This window comes from Salvelinus namaycush, chromosome 7 (assembly GCF_016432855.1).
Source record: "Salvelinus namaycush isolate Seneca chromosome 7, SaNama_1.0, whole genome shotgun sequence".
NCBI classification, from domain to species: Eukaryota; Metazoa; Chordata; class Actinopteri; order Salmoniformes; family Salmonidae; genus Salvelinus; species Salvelinus namaycush.
Window position 1 is genome coordinate 44462908 of NC_052313.1, and position 18548 is coordinate 44481455.

An 18548-nucleotide genomic window follows, 5' to 3' on the forward strand; every position below is an offset into this window, starting at 1 on the left:
CATAGCTTAGTTAGGCAACTAGGTAACGTTCACATTGATAAGTTAAAGCGTTTATCCAATGAATTATTGCACACAGGAGGTGTTGCAGAGACAAAAACCTTCATCAATTCCCATCGATTTATTTTTGTCAGGTGTGACATCTGTGAATTTTATCAGGATACATTAGTGGATCACACTCACTTAATCAAGACAGATGCAGACCATTCTATTCTCATTCAAAGTCCCAATTGGGAAAATTGGCTTCCAGTGCATTCGGAAAGTATTCAGACCCCTTAACTTTTTCCCCATTTTGTTATGTTACAGCCTTATTCTAAAATGGATGAAATTGTTTTTCCCCCCTCATCAATCTACACACAATAAAAAAATGGAAATATCACATTTACATAAGTATTCAGACCCTTTACTCAGTACTTTGTTGAAGCACCTTTGGCAGCGATTAGAGCCTTGAGTCTTCTTGAGTATGACTCTACAAGATTGACACACCTGTATTTGGGGAGTTTCTCCCATTCTTCTCTGCAGATCCTCTCAAACTCTGTCAGGTTGGATGGGGACCGTCACTGCACAGCTATTTTCAGGTCTCTCTAGAGATGCTCGATCTGGTTCAACCCGGGCTCTGGCTGGGCCACTCAAGGATATTCAGAGACTTGTCCCGAAGCCACTTTTGCGTTGTCTTGGCTGTGTGCTCAGGGTCGTTTTCCTGTTGGAAGGTGAGCCTTCGCCCCAGTCTGAGGTACTGAGCGCTCTGGAGCAGGTTTTCATCAAGGATCTCTGTACATTGCTCTGTTCCATCATTCCCTCGATCATGACTAGTGGCAGGGACTGGGAAGTCCCTGCCACTGAAAAACACCCCCACAGCATGATGCTGCCATCACCATGCTTCACTGTAGGGATGGTGCCAGGTTTCCTCAAGACGTGACACTTGGCATTCAGGCCAAATAGTAAAATCTTGGTTTCATCAGACCAGAGAATCTTGTTTCTCATGGTCTGAGTCCTTTAGGTGCATTTTGTCCAAGTGGGCTGTCATGTGCCTTTTACTGAGGAGTGGCTTCTGTCTGGCCACTCCACCATAAAGGCCTGATTGGTAGAGTGCTGCAGAGATGGTTGTCCTTCTGGAAGTTTCTCCCATCTCCACAGATTAACTCCGGAGCTCTGTCAGAGTGGCCATCGGCTTCTTAGTTAACTCCCTGACCAAGGCCCTTCTCCCTCGATTACTCAGTTTGGCTGGGCGGCCAGCTCTAGGTAGAGTCTTGGTTATTCCAAACTACTTCCATTTAAAAATGATGGAGGCCACGGTGTTCTTCGGGACCTTAAATGCTGTATTTTTTGGTACCCTTGTCCAGATCTGTGCCTTGACACAATCCTGTCTCGGCACTCTACAGACAATTCCTTTGTTATCATGGCTTGGTATTTGCTCTGAAAGGTGTTTGCCTTTTCAAATCATGTCCAATCAATTGAATTTACCACAGGTGGACTCCAATCAAGTTGTAGAAACATCTCAAGGATGATAAATGGAAACAGGAAGCACCTGAGCTCAATTTCGAGTCTCATAGGAAAGGGTATTTCTGTTTTTTATTTTTAATACAAAACCTGTTTTCACTTGGTCATTATGGGGTATTATGTGTAGATTGATGAAGAAAACATTTAATTGTAATTTTAGAATAAGGCTGTAACGTAACAAAATGTGGGGAAAAAAGTCAAGGGGTCTGAATACTTTCAGACTGCACTGTAGGAGCATAACCAAAGATAGAGAACTCTATGGTACCCCTGGTGGTCATGTTTAGTCTTACTTTTAATGACGCGATGATCTGCGACTGCGCAGATATCGCACGTCACACTTTCGCGAAACAGAGGAATGTCTCCAACTAGTTAGCTGGGTACGAATAAAATAATTTACTCTCATAATGTCGGTCTTTCACGACGAAGTTGAGATCGAGGACTTTGAATATGACGAGGATGAAGAGACATACTATTTTCCCTGCCCATGTGGCGACAGATTTGCCATAACCAAAGTAAGTACACCGTGAGAAAATCCCCTGCGAGTCACGTTGTGCCAACTAGCCTGTAATGGTTGTTGTATTTAATCTCTCTACTTGCAGGAGGATTTGGAAAATGGTGAAGAGGTAGCGACGTGTCCGAGCTGCTCGCTCATTGTTAAAGTAATCTACGACAAGGTTGGTTCTCCGTTTTGATGTTGGTGTTTCGATAGTCTCGGTTTCTCACGTTCTGATCGAGTAAACGAGACTAAACGAGAATTAGGAGGCCTCGCGAGACTAGTCTATTGGTGGCCCCACCCTACTAGCTACTTGTCATTGAATAGATTTGTTATCTTTCTCTGATATTATAACTATTGTGTTCATGATGACTAATCTATTTCTCCGTTCACCTCAATTGACCAGGAGGAATTTATGTCTGGGGAGATAATCGAAGCACCAACTACAGAGAGCAGATTGCAACTGACTCAGTCCTCCTGACAGCGATGACATGTCCCCTTTATTTTCTCATCTCCCATCAGTAAAAGTGGACCCTGCTGCATTTGTATGTGCTTCCACACAACACAAAGACACATTATGAACGATATGCTTCACTGTTGAGGTCTGGGATGGAGGATTCTCAGCACTCATTCACATGTTCCTGGCATTGATTTTGCAGAGTCACGTAAAGGACCCGAACTACTACTATTTGCACAACGTATTTAAATAAATCCTTTATTCTTTTAAGTCTTTCACTCCCTTTTTTATAAACATGTGATGCATTTTTGTTGATGCCTCAAGATTAAATCAGGATGAAGTGAATACTGTTTTTTTTCTTGTTAACTGCTTGTAGTTTTTCTGTTTGAACAGCAGGGGGGGCAGATGTTCAAGGAAAAATACAGGCCTACTTACTGTACACGATACAGGGAATAAATAGGGTGCCGTTGGGAAAATGGGTGTATAGACTTCTCTCTATTCTAACCTACAGATACTATCCTTGGGATTTCTGAGATTGTTTCAATTTAAAAGGAATGAGCTGGGGTAAGAAATATGGTGGAAACTCTTTAGCCTATGCTTAGGCCAATCCTACGTAGCCTTACATACCCTTTACTTGTACATATTTCAACAGTTTAGTGCTCTGCCATTCGTAATGCCATGATTTAAAACAAAAGGATTTGGCTCTGGTGGTTGTGTGCGAGGCAGTGATCTTCTTGACCCTTACATTTTAATCTATGAGTCATACGTGAAACATGAATTATTCATATTGGCTGTTTATTACGATGTGTATGTTATGGATGAACAAATGGCTGAATTACAATTCCCTATTTACCTACCCTTCTCTCCCCCTCATGGATAAAAAAAAAAAACATTGGATTGGCGTAAGCTGGGTCTAGCACGCAAGTTCCCACCATACTTCTCTTACACCAGTCCATTCCTTTAAATCCGGGAAGAGTACAGAATCGTCCCTCAGCCAATACAATAAAATGGCTAATTCCAAAGACCCATGTAACCATATTACAATATTGACTGATACAGTGACAGCGTAGCTACTGTTTCACACCACCAGCTCTTTCACAGCAGGGCCTGACCTGTCAGAGCGAGAAGCTGTGCATCCCAAATGGCCCCCTATTCCCTATATAGTGCACTACCTTTGACCAGAGCCCTGTGGACCCTCTGGTCAAAAGTAATGCACTATGTAGGGAATAGAGTGCCATTTGGGACATATCCAGGGAGAGAACATGATGGTGTCCTTCACATGATATTGAAGGTCCTGCCTGTCTATTTATCCAATATCCAGTCAGCTCTGTGGCTGATGCTGTGGCGAGGGAGGAAGCTGAGCAAAGGTCAATACGTCTAACTGCATCTCTCATTAGGGGGGCCACAGCAACGGCAGGCATTGACAAACACACCAGCACTCAGTCAGAGGAGCCTCACAGAGCAGGTCACTGCTGAGGGAGAGAGTTAGAGCACTGAGCAGTAGCGCCCATGATGTTTGTATGGATGGCATTATGTATCGTTACTCCCTCACATCTGGAGGAAAATAGTAATTATTCATGTGACGATAATCCTTTGTGTGAAGTGTGATAATCAGTCACAAACAGTCATGAATTGCTCTGCTGAGAGGGATAGGCATACAAGACAATGCAAATGTGATGTAATGTATGTACAATAATTGTGTTGTGCTCTGTGCTCCCTACCCACTCCTTTTGGCAGGCGTGACGTCACATTTTAAGGCAGTTGGTTGAGCTGGAGGTAGAGGAGGAGACGAGCAACCCAGCGAGTTGAAGGGCCTGCGAAAAAAAAAAGAAGTCGTTAAAAGATAACCAAGCATATTGGTTTTTAAACGTCAACTTTTAGACTTCGAAAGTGAATATCGAAGACTACTTTTGCAAATTCCTGACCTGGTAATCCGATTCAACTGGAGAAACCACCAAGGTAAGAACACAACGAAACGCTGACGAACTGAGCGCAAAGTTATGGTTGCTTGCTTGACGGGAGGTGCAGTTGGTGATGACTGGCATTTGTGGGTTTTGGTTAATGACACCATTACGAGCAGATTCAGAATTTTTATTTTGAAGATTATAAAATACAACAGTTAGAATAAGGCTCGTGGATTCGGCGCCGAGAAAGTAAAATAGTATTGTTGTGTTTGTCCATGCGGTTTTCTATCTCCTCCGTGGCTTTGTCCATGGCAGTACAATACAATAGCCCATTGCCGCTTGGTAGGCTACGACGGAGATGAGTGTTTGCGCTTTTGCTAATATTTTTTGCAACATTGTATTAGTTATGTTTCAAACTTTAACATTATATCTCTTGAATAATCACTCTGCTTCGATTTTCATTCGTGGTACATTTGTTTACATACTGTAGTTAGACGGTCTTGGTGAGCAACATGTAGGCCTTTTTGCAATGAGCATTAATGTTTTTTCTTCTTCTCTGTTATACGTGCTCATACATGCCCAGTGTAATTGTTGAACTACACACCCAATATATAAAATATAATACATTCTGCCTATGCGTTTCTGTTGTTTTATTGTGAGGTGATAGTTTTTTGATGGCCATGATAAGGTGTGGTGTACCTGTTTTTACTCAACTGTAACAACCTGAAACTGTGGCGATGAAGAAGATACAACCATTCTTCTCTCTATGTCAGAGGGTGTTGGCTTGCAAGCCCAAGAGGTGTAGGCAAGATGGGACTCAAACCTTTTCGTGCGATGAACACCAGATCTTAGGTCTACATTTTCTTTGGCCACACCTAAACCACTGGAGGCTCCTCAGAGGAGAAAGTGGAGGACTATCCTCCTCCAGTGAATTTCATAAAAATAGTAAAACATTAAAGTTATCCTTTTTAGATAAAACTATACTAAATATATTAACGTCACCAAATAATTGATTAACAGCACTCTATAGGATAGCACCATGGTGTAGCCGGAGGACAGCTAGCTTCCGTCCTCCTCTGGGTACATTGACTTCAATACAAAACCTAGGCGTCTCATGGTTCTCCCCTTCCATACACTTACACGGTAATTATGACAACTTACGGAGGACGTCCTCCAACATATCATGTTGTCCACCCAATCAAAAGATCAGAGAATGAAAGCATAAGCTACAGTTATCTAGCACTGCAGTGCATGAAATGTGGTGAGTAGTTGATTAAAAGAGCGAGAAAGACAATAGTTTAATAGTTTTGAACAAATTAATTTGTTCAAAAATGAAGGAAAGCTAGAGAGCTATATTTTGTATTATTTTTTCTCACTTTCACTTACTTAGCTATTTTTTTTAGTTTAGCCTACTTAAATATCCAGCGCAAACAGGGATACTATGTTAGCTAGCTGGCTATGACTATCCAACAGATAGTCATAGCCAAGTCAAGGTAAACTTTTGGTTTTACTAATTTATTGCTAAACCGTTTACTGAACTGCTTACTAACTGTACTCTGTAACGCGACTTCATGATTGTAGCGAGTTTGCTAACGTGTTAGTTCTATTAGCTATGTTGACTATGACGTTACTTTAGCTAATATGGTGACGACGATGTAGGCTGTGTGTAGAGGTTATGATTTGGTTTGGCTTGTAAAGGTTTTTTCGCCTGGTCTCATACAGCTGATGTGTTGTGCATTGAAGTCCACAAGCGAAGGGAAAAGGTGAGAGGAGGAGAGCCCATAGATGCGAGAAGGAATATAACGTGGCTGCCATGAAAGTGAACTGTGTTTATGTGTGATCAGGGGTGTATTCATTCTGACGATTCTGTTGAAAAACGTTTCTTAAATGGAATGAAACGGGGATTAACATACCTGAATTTGTCCAATAGAAACTCTCGTTTGGAACTGTTGGACTGATGATTACACCCTTGATAAGATAGATGCAGGCAAGAGTGTGCAAGGCGGTATTGAATGTGTCACTGTCTGTCACCTCAAATCTTTCTCTCAAACTGTGTGTGCACCTACGTTGTAAACTTTAATTCCTAGTCTAGTTTGTAGCAACCTCATGATGGGTATAGGGAAAATTAGAGTATCATGTTGTAGCCTAAACCTATCGATGTTACATTGAACTGGGTGAATGGAATATGAATGACAGTCATCCAATATGCTGTAATAGAAATAAGGCTATGCTCATACTTTTTTGTTAACTCCCTCATCTTAAATGGCACCGACCACCGCTGACCTAATTTAGACATACAATGTTTAAAACATTTATTTTTTTTGAAGCCACAACCATGTCAACAATAAGGAGAGACAAACACACAGTTTGTCCACCGGACCAGCATTTAGAGAGCACTAACCTATATTAACCTCGTTGTCTGTTCAGTCAGTCTCGATCTTAACTAGCTCTGTATATGAGACAAAATTTGCCACTAATTTATTTTTTTTATTTTATTTTTTCCCCACTAATTGGTCTTTGACCAGTCACATAATATATTTTTCAGATCTGATTGGTCAAAAGGCTAAGTGAAAAAAAACGCAGCCAAGGAGCTTCTGCAGCTGTGCTAGAGATACCAGAAATTCACTCTCGCAGTTCTTCTCACTGCACATTATTTCCTCTACCTGCGCAGGTCTAACTTCGAGAATAGTAATATCCTTCACAGACATACTATGTTCATCTGTCTGCTACAATGGATAATTGAAATCCAATAAGTCATGCATTAGTTATTACCACATAGGGTGGTGCAAAATGTCGCTGGTAACATCATTTGACTCTCAAATGCATTCCAACAGTTCTGCCTCAGTTCTCACACTGCTATTAAAAGCAAATCAAAATAGCAGTCTAAACTATAAATAGAGAGAATGATTCTTTGGATGTAGACTGACTAGTTGTTGAACGACATGCATTGGCAACCAGGTCAATGACTGTAGGCTAGAATAATTGTGGAATGATTATGGTTAAACTTGGTCAATCATAGTATTTTTTAACATAAATAATGATATGACTCTCAGAAGGATACTTTGGGATTTTGGCAATAGGGCCCTTTATGTACTTCCCCAGAGTCAAGTTAGCTAGTGGATACAATTTGTATGTCTCTGTGTTTGGTTTGAAGGAAGTTGCTAACCAGAGCTAGCACAATTGCTAACCAGAGCTAGCACAATTGCTAACCAGAGCTAGCAAAATTGCTAACTAGTTCTAGCACAATTGCTAACTAGTGGAAAATACCCATAGACTTCCTGGTCATTGTGCTAATGCTAGTTAGCAATAGCTCGCGACACTACGTCTAACTTCCTTCATACTAGACACAGAGACATACAAATTTTATCAACGAGTTCATCGGACTCTGGGGAAGTCGATTTCCAAAATCCCAAATTATCCCTTTAAACTGTGAAAATTAAATCTGGGAATACATTTAATCTCTGTAGTACTGCAGAGTCATGTGTTTCTACCGTATCCGAAAGTGAACCTGCATGGCCAAAAATAATATCCAAGCTCCATGTTTGAAATGTCTCTCTGCAGAGCGTTTTAATTGCCTGTAAAACTCTTAAAAACGCCTACTCTCGAATGACGTTAGCTGCCTCTTGACTGATATTAGCACACAATCTAGTTAAGTGTTCAGCTAGTTCACAATGTGTCAATTTAACAGGCTACAGCAGACGGCACATGTTTCACAAAATGGACTGGTTCCAACTCCCAAGAGCAATATTGTTAGAACTTCATTAGCTACATAGTTGTAGCAAAGCAATTACACTCAACTGGTTTGCAAATTTTGTGTAGTGCAAAGTCCTTGACCAATCCAAGCCAGCTCACAGCACAATCAGGCAGGCCATTATCCATAACAAGGCCTCCCTCTACTCTGCTTTATTTCCCCAACAGTTGGGTGAAGCAGAACGAGAAGAAGAGTGATGTTGATGGAGGTCTGGAATAAGTCATTTTTGTATTAGAGGTCGACGTGGAAAAAGTCGCCTTTTTAATATTTCATCGCTGTGCAGTGAATCATCAATGCCAGGAACAAGGATGAGTGAGCGTAATGGTACTTTGAAGTATTGGAGGAAATTTTGACTTTCCTTTTACATGAGGTAAATGTTATCTAGCACATAAAGTAAACTCCTGTGCCAGCGGTTACTGAGACAGAGCTTTAATACTACCTTAATGCTCAGGGTCTGCCCTTGGTTCACCCCAGACTTGACTGCCTTAACCAGCACAAACACATCCTGTGGCGTTCTGCATTAGCATCGAATAGCCCCCGCGATATGCAACTTTTTAGGGAAGTCAGGTACCAATATACTCAGTCATTTAGGAAAGCTAAGGCTAGCTTTTTCAAACATAAATTTGCTTCTTGTAGCACTAATTCCAAAACGTTTTGGGACACTCAAGTCCATGGAGAATAAGAGCACCTCCTCCCAGCAGCCCACTGCACTGAGGATAGGAAAATCTACGATAATTTCAAAAAGCATTTTTCCACGGCTGGCCATGCTTTCCACCTGGCTACCCCTACCCCGGCCAACATCTCAGCACCCCCTGGAGCAACTTGCCCAAACCCCCCACCCTTTCCCGCTTCTCCTTCACCCAAATCCAGACAGCTGATGTTCTGAAAGAGCTGCAAAACTGGATCCCTACAAATCAGCTGGGCTAGACAATCTGGACCCTCTGTTTCTAAAATTATCCGCAGAAATTGTTGCAACCCCTATTACTAGCCTATTCAACCTCTTTCGTATCGTCTGAGATCCCCAAAGATTGGAAAGCTGCCGCGGTCATCCCCCTCTTCAAAGGGGGAGACACTCTAGACCCAAACTGTTATAGACCTATATCCATCCTGCCCTGCCTTCCTAAAATCTTCGAAAGCCAAGTTAATAAACAGATCACCGACCATTTCGAATCCCACCGTATTTTCTCCACTATGCAATCTGGTTTCCGAGCTGGTCATGGGTGCACCTCAGTCACGCTCAAGGTCCTAAACGATATCATAACCGCCATTGATAAAAGACAATACTGTGCAGCCGTCTTCATCGACCTGGCCAAGGCTTTCGACTCTGTCAATCACCGCATTCTTATCCGCAGACTCAACAGCCTTGGCTTCTAAAATGACTGCCTCGCATGGTTCACCAACTACTTCTCAGATAGAGTTCAGTGTGTCAAATCAGAGGGCTGTCCGGACTTCTGGGAGTCTCTATGGGGGTGCCACAGGGTTCAATTCCCAGGCCGACTCTCTTCTCTGTGTATATCAATGATGTTGCTCTTGCTGCTGGTGATTCTCTGTTCCACCTCTACGCAGACGACACCATTCTGTATACATCTGGTCCTTCTTTGGACACTGTGCTAACAAACCTCCAAACGTGCTTCAACGCCATACAACACTCCTTCCGTGGCCTCCAACTGCTTTTAAATACTAGTAAAACTAAGTGCATGCTCTTCAACCGATTTCTGCCCACACCCTCCCGCCCGACTAGCATCACTACTCTGGACGGTTCTGACCTAGAATATGTGGACAACTACAAATACCTAGGTGTCTGGTTAGACTGTAAACTCTCCTTCCAGACTCACATTAAGCATCTCCAATCCAAAATTAAATCTAGAATCGGCTTCCTATTTCGCAACAAAGCCTCCTTCACTCATGCCGCCATTCGTACCCTCGTAAAACTGACTATCCTACCGATCCTTGACTTCGGCGATGTCATTTACAAAATAGCCCCCAACACTCTACTCAGCAAACTAGACATAGTCTATCACAGTGCCATCCGTTTTGTCACCAAAGCCCCATATGCTACCCACCACTGCGACCTGTATGCTCTTGTTGGCTGGCCCTCACTACATATCCGTCTGCAAACCCACTGGCTCCAGGTCATCTATAAGTCTTTGCTTTGTAAAGCCACGCCTTATCTCAGCTCACTGGTCACTGTAGCAACACCCACCTGTAGCACACGCTCCAGGTATATTGCACTGTCCATACCCAAAGCCAACACTTCCTTTGGCCTCCTTTCCTTCCAGTTCTCTGCTGCCAACGACTGGAACGAATTGCTAAAATCACTGAAGCTGGAGTCTTATATCTCCCTCTCTAACTTTAAGCATCAGCTGTCAGAGCAGCTTACCGATCACTGTACCTATACACAGCCAATCTGTAAATAGCACACCCTACTACCTCATCCCCATATTATTACTTACCCTCTTGCTCTTTTTCACCCCAGTATCTCTACTTGCACATCATCATCTGCACATCTATCACTCCAGTATTAATGCTAAATTGTAATTATTTCGCCTATGTGGCCTATTTATTGTCTACCCACCTACTCTTCTATATTTGCACACACTGTACATAGATTTTTCTATTTTTCTATTCTACTGTACGTTTTGTTTGTGTAACTCTGTTGTTTTTGTCGCACTGCTTTGCTTTATCTTGGCCAGGTCGCAGCTGTAAATGAGAACTTGTACTCAACTGGCCTACCTGGTTAAATAAAGGTGAAATAAAAAGAATAGGGAATAGGGTGCCATTTGGGATGCAACCAGTGAATCCAAGAAAACCTCGGGCTGAGCCACACCCTGGTCAGTATGACCCAGAACTAACTCTATGGTAGTCTAGATTATGCTCAGGGCATTTGCTTACCCTAGCGCGCTCAAACATGGTTTCTTTCATCACATGAGAGATTATCCCAATAGCATGCTGTAACCTCTGAACATGAGAAGGAGGCATGGGCATGGGAGGCACAATGATCCGCTCTGTTTGGTAGTGAGGGCTGACGCACTTCCCGGACTCTCTCACGTTGGTAGCATATGTCTAGCCGATTTGGATGCGGAACTGCTAATGCCCCTGGCAGTAAGTAGTAGGATACTTCTGTGTGGCCCCACTTGAACCCCTTTGCAACTGAGAAAAGATGGAGCATTTACGTGGCTTGCAGTGTAACACTAGTTACCGGACCTCGTGTCACTTCACCTGGTGTTGATATTGTATTTCACTACTCTCTCTCCACTTGTCCTTCACCTTGGAGAATGTAGTGTCGTAACATTTGATATGTATGCATACGCTATATTGTATATATCTCACATGCAATGAGTCTATTAAAAAGTTTATCTGACTCCATAAAGATGATTTAGCAATATGCAAGGTGCTATGTAGACCATGTGCAAGTATTATGCTTTTAGCTGTCTAAAATCAAGGAATGGTGATGAGAATGGAATTCTAAGTGTATTTAATGACTTTGTAAAAATTAACAATACATTATACAATGCATAAAGCTTAACTTACAAAGCATTACGAGGCACTTCTGAGCATGATCAGAGAGGGAGAGAGAGAGAGAATCTCACCACAGCAGGTCAGGAACGAAAAAGAGAACGAGACAATGAATCTAAGACCGTGTATAACATCTGAGTTGTTTGGTTTCAAAATCTGAGTTGTTGACCAATAGTATTACTGTAATGTTAACTTCCAATCAGATATAACACCTACATGATGTAATCTCAACAGAACCCGATAATAGCTTTTGCATAGAGTGTTAATAAGAAGAGTCACTGCGGTTGCTGCCCAACAACAATATTCTCTAGTGCTTCTTACAGGAAGTTGAACTCCTTCCTCTAGTATCTCTCTGCTATCTTTCAGAACACCATTTGAACCAGTCTTTGATTCAGTCTGTGGGAACTTGGTAGTGTGCAAAATTTTAGGGTAGCTGTAAAACGGGACACTAGTTTGCGAGGAGCCGTGTTGCTAATTCGTTATGAGGATTGTTTACTGGGTGAGTTTTTAACCCAGTTCCAGTAGCTAGGGATATTTCCAGTATCAGGGCTCGAGTTGGCGTCTCGCCTCTCGAGTGAAGGTGCTATTTGAGCATTCTCCATTTCGGAGTTGAAGCGGGCAAGCATAGACATAGTGCATGTGGGCAAGCATAGACATAGTGCATGTGGGCAAGCATAGACATAGTGCATGTATTGGTGTACGTGAATACGACTGGGTTTGTCATATTGCGAGCTTTGAAAAATAGGCCTAAAGCCTTGGGATGCTTGTGATCTTGAGAGCTACTTGCTGGAAGAGAACATTGTGTTGGGAAAGAAATCCTCACCACTGTTGCTGTTTCTTATCGTGTGAAAGGGTCCTATCGGGGGGTTTCTGCTTGTAGACGGATAACAAAAAGGCAGGGGTTGGATTTACTTGGCTTCTGGTCGAAGCCAGTCAGGAAATCTTTGGGCTGTAGTGCGTAGGCAGACCAAAGGGCTGTCAAGGGGAGGCCACTTTTTGGATTGTGAAGGCATCAGTGTAGCTTAAATAGCCTAACTGCAGTGTGTGTGTGTACGCGTTTGCATCGGTGTCTTTGGTCTGCCCTGTTAAGCCTGAATGAAGACAGACAATGTTCCTCCACCCCAGAGCTCTTTGATTGGTTGTGATTACCTACCTCTGTGACACATCATGGTACATATCCTTCCAATCAAAATCAAATCAAATCTTATTGGTCACGTACACATGGTTAGCAGATGTTATTGTGAGTGTAGCTAAATGCTTGTGCTTCTAGTTCCGACAGTGCAGTAATCTACCAATTCCCCAACACCTACCCAATACACACAAATCTAAAGGGGTGAATGAGAATATGTACATATAAGTATGTGGGTGAGCGATGGCCGAGCGGCATAGGCAAGGTGCAGTAGATGGTATAAAATACAGTATATACATGTGATATGAGTAATGTAAGATATTTAACATTAAAGTGGCATTGTTTAAAGTGAATAGTGATCCATTTATTAAAGTGTCCAGTGTTTGGGTCTGAGCCTTTCTGAGTTAGTGATTGCTGTTTAGCAGTCTGATGGCCTTGAGATAGAAGCGGTTTCTCAAGCTCTCGGTTCCATCTTTGATGCAGCTGTACTGACCTCGCCTTCTGGATGATAGCAGTGTGAACAGGCAGTGGCTCGGGTGTTTTTTTTGCATTTTTTTTAATTTTACCTTTATTTAACTAGGCAAGTCAGTTAAGAACAAATTCAGCCTAGGAACGGTGGGTTAACTGCCTTGTTCAGGGGCAGAACGACAGATTTTTACCATGTCAGCTCGGGGACTTGACCTTTCGGTTACTAGTCCAACGCTCTAACCACTAGGCTACCTGCCACCCCAGGTTGTTGTCCTTGATGATCTTTTTGGCCTTTCTGTGACATCGGGTGGTGTAGGTGTCCTAGAGGGCAGGTTGTTTGCCCCCGGTGATGCGTTGTGCAGACCTCACTACCCTCTGGAGAGCCCTGCAGTTGAGGGCGGTGCAGTTGCCGTACCAGGCTGTGATGCAGCCCGACAGGATGCTCTCGATTGTGCATCTGTAAAAGTTTGTCAGAGTTTTGGGTGACAAGCCAAATTTCTTCTGCCTCCTGAGGTTGAAGAGGCGCTGTTGCGCCTTCTTCACCACACTGTCTGTGTGAGTGGACCATTTCAGTTTGTCTGTGATGTGTACGCCCAGGAACCTTCCACCTTCTCCACTGCTGTCCCTTCGATTGTGGATAGGGGTGGGGGGGGGGGTGCTCCCTCTGCTGTTTCCTGAAGTCCACGATCATCTCCTTTGTTTTGTTGACGTTGAGTGAGAGGTTGTTTTCCTGACACCAAACTCTGAGTGCCTTCATGCGCCGGCTACATAATGATGTCATTCCCGCGTCCCACAGGGCCACAGCGTTGCGTGTTCAGGTTTGCCAAGACAGAGACTCATCTAGAGATGAAAAACAGAACAGGAGAGGGAACCTCTTAACAAACAAGAAATGGTTGTTCCTTTTTCAAGGGGAGCAGATTCCAAGAAAAAAGGGGAATCTACAACATGAACTCTCCATTGAATCAGAGTCAAGGTGAAAGAGGATGTTATGTAGACTAGTGTGTATGACTGACATCATCCATCAACTATGTAAGCCATATGCAGATAATAGACACACACCCCATGCAGTTTCCAGTTTGTACGCTTCTTTGTGTTGACCGAGGCTAGAGCAGGCCTCAAAACAGGCTGGATGACAGGGAGATTACCGTGGTAATGTGAACCGCAACAGGAGCACAGTATAATGCAGAGAAATGTTTCTGTTGCGTTGAGTGTGCATGTCAGAGTGGTTTTGTCAGAGTAGGGATTTTACACTCCGAGGTCAAAGAGCAATTCTATCAGTGAAGCAGAGCCTGGTGTCACCAGATCATAATCATTGTCATTGTCACGGAACACTTTTGTCACTTGTGAGTCTGGCTGTCGATGCTAAATGGGACAAAGTGAAACCGAGAGGGAGAGAGAGATTTAGAGTGAGAAAGGCGAAGGGAGAGGAGAAACAGCCCCTGTAGAAATGTCCTGTCTAATAAAATCTGACAGTTCCTCAAAAGACACTGGGTTGTCTCATAAAATTGAAGGGTTGGCTGTTGGCACGCTTGGCAATTGATCTCATTAAGATGTGCTGACCTCAGAAGCATTATTCCTTAATTGGTCTGAGCTAATAAAATATTTTCACTAGAAGATGGCTCGTGGGTAGGTTACAATGTCTCTGGGAACCTTGTTGCTAGTTTGCACTGTTTCCTCTACTTTCATGTGGTGGTGGAAATGTCAGGTGTTTTGATAAGAAGTAATTTGAAAATTCTCCGTCTGCCTCGTCTCCACAGTTCTATCTTCCACCGGTATGTTTGTGAACTGGATGATTTTCCCATCTGCGATTCTCCGAGACAACTGGCTTCTGTTCTGTCTCTAGGCGAATAGTAATGGGTCCTCCCGACTCCACCAATGTGAGAGATTTGAATATTACCTGCTTTGTCCAACTTTACCACTGGAATATAGATTTCACAGTTTCTCACTGTCTCTGTTTTCTAAGCACCTCAGCTCAGAACGACAGATTTTAACACCAGGTGGTTGCTATCACAACAGTCTCAGGATGTGCAGTGGATGCCAGATTTCCACCACAATCACTTCACTTCAAATCTCAACATCTTAGTTCGTACCTGGAAGAGTGACGAGAGTTTTTCAGAAATTGGGCCAAGACCAATTCCCCAACATCTATTTTGTTATCTCACATAAATCAGGGTTTGAAATATGCAGATTTCAATCATGGGAGAGATCAATGAGAACCTGAAGATGCCTGTCAGAGTCAGACGGCCAAAGTCTCTGCTTACCCAGTATACTGGCAACAGAAATGCTTCGAGCTCCATATCTTTCAGTTCAGGTTCTCAGGCTCAGGCTAATTTGATGAATCCTAGAGAGTACAGCGGCTTTGACTCCAAACTGACCGCTGTGTATGGTCAAATGAGGGATTCCTCTTCCTCCAGGAAACAGCAGGCAGGTTCTGGTCATCACGAAAACAACCTCTGTCCAGCCGAGGCATCCACAGCTTCCTGCTATGATGGCCAATTGCACAGATTCATGTGGACTTTCGTAATGTCTTTTCCCGTTGGAGCTTGTTTTAGGCTAACTGTTGTGGAGATGGGATGTTAGACTCCACTGCTATGTCATTTTGAATGAGCTTAAAGGATCTGAAAAGCATAATCTTCCTAGCTACCCCTCATAACAATTCAAGTTTAGGCTAATACGCTAATAGCACTCAGCATAATTACTTTTCTCGCCACTTAAATGCCCTTTTGCTCAAAATTCTTCCTAGATTTAGCAGCCATTGCTGGAATAGTAGGACCACCCTGACATTTAACATTTTAGTAATTTAGCAGACGCTCTTAACCAGAGCGACTTACAGAAGCAATTAGGGTTAAGTGCCTTGCTCAAGGGCACATTGAACGATTTTTCACCTAGTTTTCTCTGGGATTCGAACCAGCAAAATTTCGATTACTAGCTCAATGCTCTTCTGAAGTTTGAACCACGGGGACGGCAAATTCACTTTTCAGATGCAGCACCTGACAGCACACACTACTTTTAGATGGTTGTTGTTTTGTGACTATGGACGAAGAAAAATACCTTGCAGCAGGCTTGTCATAGATTAGAATAAGCCTACGTCGTGACCTGCGCCTGACCTCAAACTATCCATTCAATCACGATGAGTCCTGAGCCTGTGACCTTTACCGGGATGTCGGAATGCCTCACGGAGCTGGTCATCCAGCGTGGAGCAGGTGGGATGCTTGCTGTGAAAATTAAAACTGGGGACATTGTTCTGTAGGTATGTTAGCTGATGGCTCTAATAGCCTACTGTACTCATGACACTAACAGTGTGATAGAACAATACACTACAACTGTGTCATTTTGGCCATGGAAAAAGCAAAATTACATTTTGACCTACTGTTTTTGAGGCTATAACTAAATACTTAGTTATGTTTCTGTTTGCATGCCACCATGCCTCACTGTCAACAGAGGCAGCAGGTTAGGGCGAGGCAGAGCCTGCCTCTGAGTCTAACTGTGGAGTGACTATTCCCTCTAGAACGTTCTACAGCTGTCTCTCTCTCTCCCTTTCCCTCTCTCTCCTCTTACCCTCTTTCCCTGTCCCTCTCCCTCGACCCACTCTCTCTCTCCACTCTCTCTCCACTCAAACCTCCATTCCGAGCAGCTCTTTCCCAACAGAAGCACGTTACAGTGCTATTTTTTACCAGCTAGCAGGGAGGGATACGGCACAATCTGTGGACAGGCTGAACAGGAGTGGAGACCACATTTGAACTGGGAAGTGGTTCCAAAAGGTTGGTCATGTTAAAAAAAAGTCTATATTTTTTTATTGGAAAGGATTGGTTTATGTAAGAGAGCTTGTTGTTGTTGACAGGTCAATAAGGTCTTTTCGCGCTGGTTTCTAAGAAAGGCAGGATCTTCAATTCAGAAGGGCAGGATCTTGCTCCCTTGCTCTTTCTGGTCAGGCCTTGAGTTGTTTTGTCCGCTTTGCTGTTCCGTCTCCATGTTCTTCTTTTCATAGAATAAAGACGGGTTTTCTTTGAACGAGGCTACTTTCTCTGCTCTTTGTGTCTGCTCCCTGCAAACCCTTTCCCCCACCAGACAGTGAGTGCACAGAAACATTGTTTCTGAATATCAGGCCCAGACTCTCTCCTCACTACTGAATGAGAGCCTTGGGGCGAACCAGACTGTTGCAGTGTTCTGTCTCTCTCTCTCTCGCTCTCCTCCACTGGGGAAATAAGACGTGTTATACATCCAATAAGACTAAAAGTATGTGCTCTAGCAGCAGACGTGAACGTTGTCACACTGCCTAAAGGACCTTCTAAAGCTCTCAGTATGCAGCCCACGATCTGGAGCCAGAGACTTCACTGGAAATCCAATTTGAGGAAAGCGGAGTCTGAAGGGGCAGTTTAGGGCATTTAGGATGACGAGGCGAAGTGGAGGGTGTAGCTGAGACCGAGGGGGGTAGTCAGACATTTTTACATGCACCTGCCTTAGTTGCTCTCATAATCTCTCGTGGACAGACTACGTAAACGGTACCGTAGATCTGTCATGATACAACGGGATGTGTGAGGTAACGAGCAGCGTTACTTCTGGTGCTTTGGACAAAATCACGATTTTGCAGGTGAATTCTGAAAGGGGAGGGGACATTTGGTCAATAGACTTTCAAAGAGAGACCGTGGAGCTCTTCCTTCCGGTTCCGATCCTCGTTCTACCTCTTCTTTTAACATGTATGGACCCAGTCACGACACAGGAAGTACAGGTTCCCAGGCCTCTTCCGTTAACCCTCTGGTTTTAGTTATCATGTAGGCCTATGTTAATATGATATTATATGCACGTTCAGGTGTCTTTGCTGCTCCAATAGCCAGTGACAATCTCCAGAGGGAGGCCTAGGGAGCCTGTAGTTCCTGTATCGTGACTATACTATGGGAGAGAGAGGGACATTTCTTGGCCCCTGAGGTACAGTCTCTAGCTGTTGTGGTAACCTTTGACCCCTCTTCCTTCCTGTTTAGGTCATAGATCTCGTCCCTCTTCCCTCCCATTCCCTCCAGACAGCTGATCTGATGTGATAGGCCTGTTCAGTCATGCTATCATGCGTATTTCATCTCCGTGTCTGAACGGCAGCCGACGTCGTCAGTTCTTGTCTGTCGGGAAAGAGCCGTTCCGCGAACATGATGGATCCCACAATTTTCCATTTCTGGTGGCTTCGCGATCTCATCATCGCTCTCTGCTAAACCTGTTGGAGGAAGATGGAGATCACACGAGAGAGAGAGAGAGAGAGACCCAGTCTAAATATGGACTATGTGTTGATTGAATGTGGTCTCATTTGAAACCCTCAGCTCTCCAGCCTGCTTGGCAGAGACCGA

General features: G+C 43.5%; 2 protein-coding genes across 3 annotated transcripts in view; both read left to right on the forward strand.

Moving 5' to 3' along the window:
• The first annotated feature begins 1810 nt into the window (after positions 1-1810).
• LOC120050471 (DPH3 homolog) lies at positions 1811-2792 on the forward strand. The gene is made up of 3 exons (XM_038997059.1): positions 1811-2009; positions 2097-2171; positions 2397-2792. The coding sequence occupies exons 1-3, from the start codon at positions 1902-1904 to the stop codon at positions 2469-2471; spliced, it is 258 nt and encodes an 85-aa protein (XP_038852987.1). The 5' UTR covers positions 1811-1901; the 3' UTR covers positions 2472-2792.
• Positions 2793-4225: 1433 nt separating this feature from the next.
• Positions 4226-18548, forward strand: part of LOC120051295 (cytoplasmic protein NCK2-like) — a 54807-nt gene continuing 40484 nt past the window's right edge. Inside the window, exon 1 of one of the 2 annotated variants that reach the window (XM_038998100.1) lies at positions 4226-4406. The gene's annotated coding sequence lies outside the window, so the exon portion shown is untranslated. Of the gene's footprint in view, positions 4407-16855; positions 16977-18548 lie in introns of those variants that run through there. The other variant, XM_038998101.1, reaches the window with a different exon arrangement.